The following is an 11,998-nucleotide window of genomic DNA, read 5'->3' on the forward strand; positions in this document are numbered from 1 at the left end:
ACAAACTCCTGCCTGCTGATTGATTCATCCAATTTTAGTTGAAGAAATTATAACATATTCTGGGCTGTGAGATATAATTTTTTATATTCATTTAACTTCTGCAAATTTAACATTTTGGCTGGTACTATGTTTGTGCATTCTAGGCTTAAATGCATTGTCTGTCTTATATGTTTGATATGAATTTTCTCTTTGTTTAATTTTGATAATGATTTCTTAAGAAATTAATCTTAGTTTATTGTCAATTTTGATGTTCATTTTATTAATGAATGTTAGAGGTGGATGTTTATTAACTTTTTAATCCTTTATTTTGGATGTTTGTTATTAATTAGGGAAGGATGAATAGTTTGTATTGGTCAGTATACCCTATGAGACTTCCAATTGGGTGGGTTGGTTGTCTAATATCTTTCCATCTTGTAACTTCACACTTAAATTAGTAGGGGAAGTAGATCAGACTATTTGTGTTAGTAATGCACTCTTGTAATTTAGTTTTCTTAGATTATAAGTAAGACTATAGCGGTGTAATTTTTATATCTTTAGAATGTAACTAGGATTTAATATGATGTATAATGATTGTTGGGGATAATGGGATAAATAATGAAAGAACACAAGAAATTTAAAGGCCTAGAGGTATGAATGAATTGCTATCTTTAAGACAATATTTGCCTTCAGTCAAAGAGTTTGCTCAAGGGTTATAGACAAATCTAACTACAGGATACAACTAAGCTCGAATTCTTTCAAGAAGTTAACTTGGTAAATTATGTGAACATCTCTCTAATAGTGTAAAAATCTGTGAAATATTGAATATAGAGTGTGCCTTAGAAAGGTGCTTTGGAAAGTAAGTCACTTTGGTTGATACAAGTCTCCAAAATTGTGCCCTGGATGTTACTAGCCATTATAGACAGGACAATGTCTTACTTCCTCATTTTTCTGCAAAATTCAGTAGAATGGTGTGATCATCCTTCCTTGGAAGCAAATTGGTGGAGAAGCAAGATTGTTGTCCACTTCACATCCTACGTCTTAATACTTCTTCTGCTAAAGAAATTGAACCCATGAACCTAAGTTTAACAAGAAAAAAAATCAAAGAGATTTAGACATCAAATTGAGCACTAATTTTGATAAGATAATTTTAATTATAAAAATACAAAACCAACCTCAAGAATATCTCATAATCTCCCAATCTAAATAAAACTTGCTTAATTTAATGCGCATGATAGTGGCCCTTTTTTTCACTAACAAAATAAACATTTCCAAGATGCATGAGACTAAGAAAAAGTACGTAGTCCTTTCCTTACCTTACATAGACTATAGAAGTACCTTTAAAATTCAAATGTAAATATAATGTAAAGTGAAAAGTTCATCCTAGCAGTTTGATGTCATATTTGCATATTACCTGACTTGACAAAGAATTTTGGGATCAATCCTATTAGAGCCAACACTTCTTATACTGGTTAATAGACTTTGAAAGTCACCAATAGCACCTGCACTCACCCAGTCCAGAATTTGTTTGTTTTCAAAAAGTTTCTCAAGCTATTTGCCGGTTGAGAGCACAAAAACACTTAGAATTCCCATATGCTTCAAGAGTTACAAAATAAATAATAGATACAAAGGAAAAATTAAGTTTTCTTGACCTTTCAATTTAATTTAGTAACTCTTCTCAAATAGTAGCCAAAGGTCTTATAAGTCAAGGATAACTGATTTGCATTAACATGTGGGGGAAAATATATCATTGTAAATACAAAATTCCTAAGAAGAGTCAATTGAGGTGCTAGAAGCTACATTAATGATCGGTTTGCCAAAAAAAATGTACAATGATCATCATATATAATTTTGAGTGTAACTTTGCTTTAATAATAGAAAAAAAAAATTTTCCAAAGCCAAAGTAATTCTTCAAGCACTTTAATGGTTTGAGGGGGAAAAACTTAAATGCCATGAACATAATGTATGTTGCTTTCGGATTAGATTAAATGCCATGAACACCACAATTGAGAAACAACAACAACAACAATAGAGATACTTATAATGTGCCCCATCAAGATTGATAGGAAAATCATACATTCTTATCCACTTCATGGTTTCCCTAACAACACAAATTATTCAATAGACTACGGATGTTATATATAAGTAACAACAACATCAAAATAGGAACTTGGTGCTTCTTTCCATTTTTTTACCAGTATGTGTGTGTACACAATGTTATTCACCTTTCAAGCATATGTGAAAATATCAACCATTTGAATGATAAAAAGTAAACCATTGCATTTCCTAACAGAGTTATTAGTTCTATTAATTCTTTTCATTATTATTTCAAGTTCTTTGATTTTAATATTGTCAACAGACCTATCTTCAATCAATTCTTTTCACTACAAAATGCTTATAGTTTTATTACTATTATTACGCAAACATCAATGCTCGAATGAAAGGCTTAATTTTTTTCAATTAAAAAAAAGTAATTGAAAACTATAGACACTAACTTAATCTTATCAGCTTCTTCCTGTAATTTCCTCAACAATAATGCTTAATAAACTCAATGCAGTTCCTTTTAATTTTGTTTTAGAATAACCCAAACATAACATTTTCTATCCCAAGTTCTTTGCAGGATTTCATCGAACACCTAGTACTCATTTTAATAACCCATCTAGAACCCAATCGCTAATACAGCTCCCCAACCAAAAAAAAATCTAATTAAAACAAAATTAGTCAACATTTATAAGGTTCATCCACTTCTTTTGGATCTCTCTTTTGTTTAATTTTTCTTCCTTCTTTTTTTTTATAATTTTTTTTTATAATGGAAGTTCACTCAACATTCTCAAATTTTTGTTTTCAATATGCAACATTAAGAAGTAGGAAAGCAACAACAAAGCAGCACTGATCACATGAATAAGGACCTGAGTAGGCTTGCTCTTGTGACTGCATTATTAAGTCATGTTATAAATGAAAAGAAGTAACTACATAAACTAAGAAATCAACACAGAACATGTAAGGAAACCAAATGATTTAATTGATTAAATAGTTGTATGTTATAGCAAAAAGAGTGTTGAAATTACAACCAACAAAAAAAAAAAAAAAAACTAAATAATGAATTTACTATAAATTGATATATATACAAAATATAGAGATGAAGGATAACAATGCAACAACACTCATCAGGGTTCCAAAGGTAAGCATTGATTAGTCACATCAAGTGCAACAACAGAAACAAAAAGCTACATGATAATTTCTGGAATCTTGCAGAGAAAACAATATCGTATTTCCACATAATTGTCAAAAATCTGAACCACAGGACCCTTAGAACCTCTCTAAGGAGCAAGAATGATTCAAGGCAAGATTTCTACTTATAATCACCTGTCTGACATGATGAACAGCAGCTTTCTGCTGATTGGTTTCCCTTAGTCTTTCAATAGACTGAAACTTCCCTTCCAAACATCCTTCATGCATAACCATCAGTTTATAGGCTACCTGCGTAGTTAGAGAAAGTGCACAAACTCCAATAGTTAATAGTAATTAAATATTACCCTCATATTCAAATGAATAAGCAGAGACCTAGTATAGACATGCTTGCACAGAAAATTGATGACATGCATTACACAGAAAATTGATGACATGCTTGCATTCCAAAACCAATGGACATATAGACATGTTTGATGCAAAACAAAATGTCCTTAGCCTAAAATTCACTTTGGAAGTTAATAAAAGTTAACTAAGGATTATCTCAAAACCCGCAACTCTATTATCAGGTGATAAAATGGGCCAACAACCCTTAACAATTGGAAGATTACTGCAAACCCTAAGATTTTCACCAAACAAAAACACCCATCATCAAAAATATCCATCCACAAAGAAGAATTCGAGTGAGTGACTTACAAAAATCCTGACCAATAGAAAAAAGATTAACAACCATCAACTATGGTGATCTCCTAATATCAGGGCTACCCAAAAAAAGGAAAAAGGAAAAGATTGAATGCTGCACTAACCTGACTAAGGTCTTAAAAAACATAATTTCTTTACCACTTTATAGACACTATAATAAGACCGACATCTGAAGTCAAATTGCATAACATGAAAAAAAAAATCCTGAAAAATTATAAAACATAATATACTAATTGAATGTACTAACAAAACTCCATTATCACATACAATTATGGACTCTGCCAATTCAAGGTTGAATAATTTAGAGAGTGCATACCTCCTCAATGCTGCCATCCTCAACATAAGTACTAAGAGACTTGAGAAAAAACTCGTCAAGTATAGCTTCTAAATCATCAATATATGGGGGCCCTAGTGGGGAAAGAACCAATTTTATCAGTGAAAGAATTGAAACAACATTTCAATTGTGAAACCCATACCAATGGGGATTAAAGGTTCCTCACCTACATCTTAAACAAAATAAACAGAACAATCAAGCCCGACAACAGTGCCTTGTCATTAATAACACCAGAAATAGAAAGAACCTGAAGCATTCTATATCAGAGTCAAAGTCCCTTTTTCCCACGTACACACCACCTGAATGAGAAAAAGAAAATTAGAACCTTAAACAGGAGATATTACAAAAGCAGTCATCATATTCAAAATATTATCACTCTATTTTAAGTGAAAAGTTGAGATTCTTCCAAACAGAGGTATATTTTTTTTCTATTCCTTGTTTTCTTTGTAATTTAAATTTATCATCAATTTTCAGCTATTTTCCTTTCGTCAACTTAATTAACCTGAATTTTCATGGAATCAGATGGCTAAACGTAAAAATATCTTGCTAAATTACATGCTCTTTCTAAAGATAACTCCATCATTGCCCCACTTGTCATTAAGCTTTGACCTATATCACATTAAAAGTAAATCCCTCTCTCCCACCCTCAGCTTCACAATGATTATAAAATTAACACAGTTATTATATAATAAGAAGTAAATTACTAATTCCATACAAACAAAAACAAACTATAAAATAAACTGATACAAACCCGTAGGAGAAAGAAGCCAATGATTTGAAACAACAGCAGAATTTTATCAAACAATTTGTGAGCATATTACTAAAATGTATATATTGATTACTATCTTAGGCATTGCAAAACTAATCAGCGCTGTCAATTTCAAAAACTTAGCAGTCTCAATTTTGAAAAGAGAAAAAATACTAATTGTAATGAATTTCGTAAATGATCACTCAAAACCAAACCAATCTAATTCAAGCCAGAACTAACACAACAATAATTTAAAATGTTAAAAATTAAAAACTGGCCAAATTACCTATCAGCAGCATGCTAATGGAAGCCTAACTCAAAACAAAATCTAATTGAAATAACTAAATCTAAACCAATCCAACCAAGAAATTCAAACCTAAATCATATTCAATCCCCATATTTGAAAATGAAAAGGAAAAAACCAAAAACAATAAGGTATGTAGTTTTTCTTGTTATCTACAATGAAGTGTACCTAAACAGATCATCAGTTTTTTTTTTTTTTTTTTTGGTGGTATTCAAAAAAAAAATTAATTAATTAAAATGAGACACACCCGTTCAGCAATCTTGAACAACCATACTAACCAACCAAAACCTTCAAAACAAAAATAAAATCGCCACAAAATCCAAAATAGCAGCAGCCCCAACATAACATTGAATCAAAGAAATCATAATTACTTGTAATTATTTGAATAAACAATTACTTTGAATTATTATCCGAAAGATTGAGTGACTAAAAGTGTAGTGCCGTTACAAAGTCCATTACTTTGGTTTAAACTTCGAAGTAACATTATTCGCAGACCCACATTCAATCTGAGTTTATGGTTTGGAACATTAAAAAATCTTATCAGAGTAATATGGAATTGAAAAGAGTAGAAGTCAAATGGATAAGAATGATAGTTAGGCTGTCCTACAGCTGCAACCCATGTAAATGTCCAAGGTCTTTCTTAAAAACTTTCTCCTAGTTTAAGGAAAATATAATCATTTATCAATAAGTAATTTCTCTTGAGTATTTACCAGTCAACTTACAGATCAAGCCTAAGGCCTTGTCTGTGATCTGTAGTTTGAGCTCTTTTACAGATTCTGCTGCTAAATGGCATGCAATTTGGAAAAGATACTAACAACTACATGTTATTTTATATTGTAGATTGTAGTCATAACATTTTAGTCATTCTGGCTTTAGTTCTGTCATCTGTGTAACAATCCATTGGTTAATTTAGTTATTGCCCGTGAGAGTTGTGGTTAAGTTGTTAGATGTTTGTTAGCATAGTTGAGTTACTGTTCAGTTAATCCATTATAAGTAGTCTCTTGTACAGTAATTCAGAGGTTAGAGTGGAATAATACAAGTTTTACTTTCTCTCATACTCTCGGCTCTACGATTCTGCATTTCCCTCCTTTCTTCTAATTTTTCTTGTATCAAATACTTAACTATCAAACGCTTGGCTATAATTTTCACACCAACCAATTCTCAATTAGTAATCTCCAAAGGTGTCAAAAATTAAGAATTAATATGTTGTAACTTGGTAGTGCCAAAAATTATGAGCTCTACCTGCACTAAAAAAAGCAAGTTTAGATTTCTTAAATTCTAATACTTAAGAGTGGGGTGATTCAAGGAAGCAAAAGTTATCCTGTAGATGAAGTTACAGTTCACAATCCAAATGTCTAATTCACATGCAATCTTTAATATTAAATTCCGGAATTCTTCAAAACAACTTTAAATGACCACAAATATTTTCAAAAAGTTTGTCACAAATCCTGTTAATTTTTCATTGGGAGTAAGGGAAATAAAAAGAAAATCTGAAAAGGCCCAAAGCAAGCAAAGGACGGAGCTAAGCTTGACCATTTTTTAAAAAAAATATTAGTATATGTATAAGTATTAATTTTAGCAATTTTGTTATATAAAATTACACTTTGTCCTCTTACCAATAGCATTGATTCTTTTAAAAGCAATGCTATAACCACAAACTTTTCTATAACATTTTTATAAATTATTGACATAGTAAATTCTTATTAATTCGCATCCAGGCTCATTACTTAAATAATTTTTTTACTTACTAATAATCACTCAACGCATCAGCAATTTATAAACAAGTTTATAACTCTAACATTTTCCTCATTTTAAAATCCATAAAAAAATTTATAACTCTAAAATCTAAAACAAAATATACAAAGCCAAACAAATCACAATAAAATTTATCAATAGCAAAACTAAAAAAATTAAGTCCATCCAACAAATTTTATCCAAAACAAACAATCCAGCCCTATAAAAAATTTTAAACAAATAATTTTTTCCTTAACTAGAGGCAGACACACATTTAAGGGGGAAAAAAAAAAAAACCCTTATCAGCTAAACAGCAGCAGTGTCATTGGCAACACAAAGTTCCTGGTTGACTATCTCATGAAAAAAATAAAAAAAATTCATCGTTCTTTAAAGCTAGTGTCTTCTAGATATTTTGTAATTCACACATCAACACGCAATTATGCACATAATCATCTATTTATTCATGCTTTGAACAAACTTTTGCAAGCGGCTTTTTCCTTTAATATAAAAAGTTACAGAATGCAAAAAAAAAAAAAAAGAGAAAAAGTTACTCTATTAAATTAAATGTGCTTCCTCTCAATCAAATTAAATTTGGCCATCAACATGTCTCTTAGCCAATTGCAAAGCATCATTGGATTCCATTAGTAAGCTTTGAAAAATCTCCTTTGCATCTCCTTCTATTATAAACAGTGCAAAAATAGAGAGAGCGAAAGAAAGAGGAGAGAGACGTCCAAAAGGGCAATCAGTTACCTTTTATGTGGACCAAAATTTCAGTTTCTGGAGCGCCTTGCAACTATTCCTTGATTGTAATGGTGGAGGATAGATATGAATGTTGGGGATTCGAGCAATCTTATGCCAATCCTCGCCGCTGTCTTTCTTGCACCGCCTCTGCAGATGTGGACATCTGTTAATTCTCAATGTTTTGAGTGCCGTAAGATTTTGCAACTCGTCCGGTAAAGACATTAGATTATCGCAGCTCCAAATTTGCAAAGATGAAAGTGACGTGAGGCATCCTATCTGCTTCGGCAAGGAAACTAACTCCGGACATCCGCTAATAAATAAGTCCTCAAGGCTAGTTAAATATTGAATTCCTTCAGATAAAGAGCATAATTTGTCGCAGCTCAGAATCGATAACCTCTGTAGTGAAGATAAGCCCCGCAATCCATTTACCGGAAAGGACAAAATATTTCTACAGCCACATATATCGAGTTCCCGTAAAGAATGTAGGTACTGGAGTCCTTCTGGCAGACTTTCGAGTCCCTTACAACCCTTAAGTTCAAAGCATTTCATTGCAGTAAGATTTTGAAACAGTCCATCCGGAAGAAGTGTCGATTCATCCATTGCTGCAATATGAAGGGAAGAAAGTGAAGTGAGATTCATCACTGACTTAATTAACACTGCATTGCTGCAACGGATACTCAAGCTTGTAATGGAAGGAAAAATAGGCATTTCAACTAACTTCGGGCACTCGTAGATATTTAATGTGCTTAGGCAGGGAAAATTTTCTCTTCCATCCATTGTTCGCCATTCCTCCAAATTAGCCATCGTTTCTAAGTCCAATTTCTCCAATGATGGGAACGAAATTGCACTATCTCCATGTAACTCATTGCCAAGATACTTCACATAATCCATGCCACTTATTTGAAGAACCTTGAGGAATGGTAGTTTGCCAAGAGGTGGCAGATGTTCACATCTTTCACACTTAATTAGAGAAATTTCAACCAGATCATCAAGGAGTAAATCTTGCATCCATGTTGGAAATTTTGAACCCAAATAGTTATGAATGTGCAACACTTTCAGATTTGAATGAGGTTGGAGACCATCAAGAACATCTTCAACCTGTTCTGGTACAGGGCACTGACTTTTGTTCTGCCAAACCAGACTTAGTGAATGAAGACTTTGTTTCCCAATCAAATTTGCATTTTTTGCCTCCGCAAAATTTCTTACATTATCAAGTTCCTTTATTGACAACTCATTTCGAAGGTGTAGTCCTTTCAGCTCACTTATTTGATTACCATTTTCCTTGCCAACGATGAAGATGCTTAATGATTGGAGGCACGTTAGTTGTCCCATCCCTTCAGGCATGCAAGAAAGAGAATCACAATTTCTAAGCCCAAGATAGGTAAGGTTTTTCATGTGCCTCATACCATTGGGCAACTTATGAAGAGAGTGACAATAATCTAGTTTCAGCGTTTGCAGGTTCAAGAGGCAAGTTATTGATTCAGGTAAAACTTTGACGTTTAAACAAGACATGTCGAGATACCTCAAGTGTTTTAAACTAGTGATTGATCTTGGTGCGTGTTGTACGTCGCACACCCGAAGATACTTTTGTTTCAAAATGATGGATTGAAGAGATTTATACTCACCATAAACATTTGATAACGCAATGCATGAGCGTAGAGAGCGGACTTTGCATACTTCAACATCCCAAGAAGTGCCTTGAGTAAAAGACAAGTGACGAATCATTTTTTGAACTTTCACCCCTTTACCAGATTCCACCACAACGCATTCAAGCTCCATAATAGACTGAGCAAGGTCATGCATAAGATCATGCATTTTACATGTTATGCTAATAGAAGAATACTCCACAACATCTTGAAAGAAAGATCTCCGCACTAATTCATTGAAGATAAAAATGCCAACATCATGCGGCTTCAATGATTCCTTAACGGGAATAAAACCATTAGCCATCCACAATTGTATCAGCTTATCCCTATTAAGTACGTGATCTTTGGGAAATATACAGCAAAAAGCAAAACATTGCTTTAGATGTGGGGGTAAATGGTGGTAACTCAACCTCAACGCAGGCAAGATGGAATTTTCACCTTCTAATTCCCAAATTTGACTTTCTTTCACAGATAACCACTCACTTTCCGTACTTTTTAAGCTCATGAGGCTTCCAAGAGCCTTTATTGCTAGAGGTACCCCTCCACACTTCTTCACTATTTCCTTGCCAATTGATTCCAATTCTGATCTCTCCTTTGGCCTTCCCATCCCAAATGCACATCTTGTAAACAGGGACCAAGAATCATTCTCTGACAAACATCCTATGTGGTGTATAGGTAGTGTGGCCATCATAAGCGCTACATTCTCAATCCGGGTTGTCACTATAACCTTACTTCCGTTCGACCCACACCTCAACACATCATTTAAGCCATTCCATTTGTCATGGCATTCGTTCCAAACATCGTCCAAAACAAGCAAAAATTTCCTCCCACGCAATTTTTCCTGCAAGCGTTGCTGTAATGGGGCCAACTCTGAAAGATCACATGGACTACCATCAATGGACTCTATGATTGCTCTTACCAATTTTCTCATATGGAAATCATCTGATACACACACCCAAATTCTCATATCATAATGCCTCTGTACCCTTGCATCATTGTAGATCAACTGTGCAAGTGTTGTTTTCCCCAAGCCCCCCATGCCCCATACGGCATAAATAGCAAGATTATCTTGATCAGACACATCAGTGAGCAATACTTGAATGATTTTTTCTTTCTCTTCACCTCTTCCATAAATCTCACTTTCAATCACAACTGGGCCAGTTTGTCTTCTTTCTATATCAAAGACTTCAATGTTTATGTCTCCCTCTCTCAAGTGAAACTTAGATCTCTCCATAGAAATGGATTCCAGTCTATCCCTCACATTCTTCAGTTTAGGTGCCATCTTCATGCGAAATATAAGTCGGTTTTGAAGAGAAAAGAAGCTACTTACTTGGCTTATCACACCTTTCTCTTTCTCCGCCTTTTGTATTAGAGCTTCAGTTGCAAACTCGTCCAGAACATCATCTGCATCATAAGCTCCTTCTTTGAGCTTTCTCAGCCAATTCCTGATAGCCTCACTCTTCCACTGCTTCTCCTCTGCATCTTGCAGAACAGCTTGGATGGTGGAAAGCGTGCTCTCAAGGTTGTCAAGCTCATCTCTCAGCCCCAAAGCAATTCCCAATTCTCGAAGTGCTGAAGTATTCAAGTTACCCACCATAGAGCTCACCAGGGCAGATAGAAGTATGTCCGCCATTCCGTCTCTCTCTCTCTCTATCTGTGTCTCTCTTTCTCACTTATTCACTCACTCTGGCAACAAAATGCGGACGAAATGGCTAAATAACCATAAAATCCTAACAATATAATTAGTTGTCAACGTTTTCAAACTATTTTTTTTTTAGCACCTCGAGTCTCAGAAAATCGAGTTATGCGCTCATACCTCGAGTCTTTGATGCTCGATTTTTGTAGTTTGACCTGGCCTAGTTCCACGTGGCATCCCACGTGGAACTCGAGTCTCAGAGACTCGAGGTCTAAACCAATATTTACCCCACAGTACTCCAGAAAGAAATCAGAGCATGAAGAAAAAAAAAAAACCTGAAGAAGAAGAAAGAAGCCGAAAGCCAGAAGAAAAAAATTTTGGTATTTTGGTTTGTGGATGCTGCGCGACTCTGTGATCTGATTCTTTCTCTCTCTCTGTGATCTGATTTTTTTTTTTTTTTTGGTATTTTGGTTTGTGGATGAGAGAGTTGGATGCTGAAAATATTTTGAAATTTTTTTATTTGGACCTCGAGTATCTGAGACTCGAGTTCCACGTGGGATGCCACGTGGCACTAGGCCAGGTCAAACTATAAAAATCGAGCATCAAAGACTCGAGGTATGAGCGCATAACTCGATTTTCTGAGACTCGAGGTGCTAAAAAAAAAAATAGTTTGAAAACGTTGACAACTAATTATATTGTTAGGATTTTATGGTTATTTAGCCATTTCGTCCACAAAATGCTATTGGAATACAGGATAGCTCAGGGGAAGTGAATTGCCAAAAGGGCATTGCTTAGTTACTTTACGTGTAAAAGTCTTTCTAGCTTTGGCTCCACGCGGTGTGGACTTGACTCGAAGGGCCGTTTGGATACCGCTGAAAACTGAAATTGAAAATTGAAAAATACTGTAACAAAATAATTTTTAAATATGTAAATAGTATTATGAGATCCATTTTTAATGAAAAAATTGTTAAAAAGTGAAAATTATGGG

At 34.0% G+C, this 11,998-nt stretch overlaps 1 protein-coding gene across 4 annotated transcripts; it reads right to left on the bottom strand.

Moving 5' to 3' along the window:
* Positions 1-595: 595 nt before the first annotated feature.
* LOC111992492 (putative disease resistance protein RGA1) lies at positions 596-11,093 on the bottom strand. Of its 4 annotated transcripts, XM_065768142.1 has the most exons (6): positions 7,738-11,093; positions 4,368-4,500; positions 4,184-4,275; positions 3,343-3,456; positions 1,391-1,478; positions 596-1,055 (listed from the first exon to the last, which is right to left on the bottom strand). In XM_065768142.1, the coding sequence occupies exon 1, from the start codon at positions 11,005-11,007 to the stop codon at positions 7,741-7,743; it is 3,267 nt and encodes a 1,088-aa protein (XP_065624214.1). In that variant the 5' UTR covers positions 11,008-11,093; the 3' UTR covers positions 596-1,055; positions 1,391-1,478; positions 3,343-3,456; positions 4,184-4,275; positions 4,368-4,500; positions 7,738-7,740. The 4 variants fall into 4 exon arrangements, with proteins under 4 accessions (XP_065624214.1, XP_065624216.1, XP_065624215.1 ...); XM_065768144.1 differs by lacking the exon at positions 1,391-1,478 and having other exon boundaries at positions 4,449-4,500; XM_065768143.1 differs by lacking the exon at positions 1,391-1,478 and having other exon boundaries at positions 4,372-4,500.
* Between the last annotated feature and the right edge of the window lie 905 nt (positions 11,094-11,998).

Source organism: Quercus suber, unplaced genomic scaffold, assembly GCF_002906115.3.
Source record: "Quercus suber isolate HL8 unplaced genomic scaffold, Cork oak 2.0 scaffold_891, whole genome shotgun sequence".
Classification (NCBI taxonomy): domain Eukaryota; kingdom Viridiplantae; phylum Streptophyta; class Magnoliopsida; order Fagales; family Fagaceae; genus Quercus; species Quercus suber.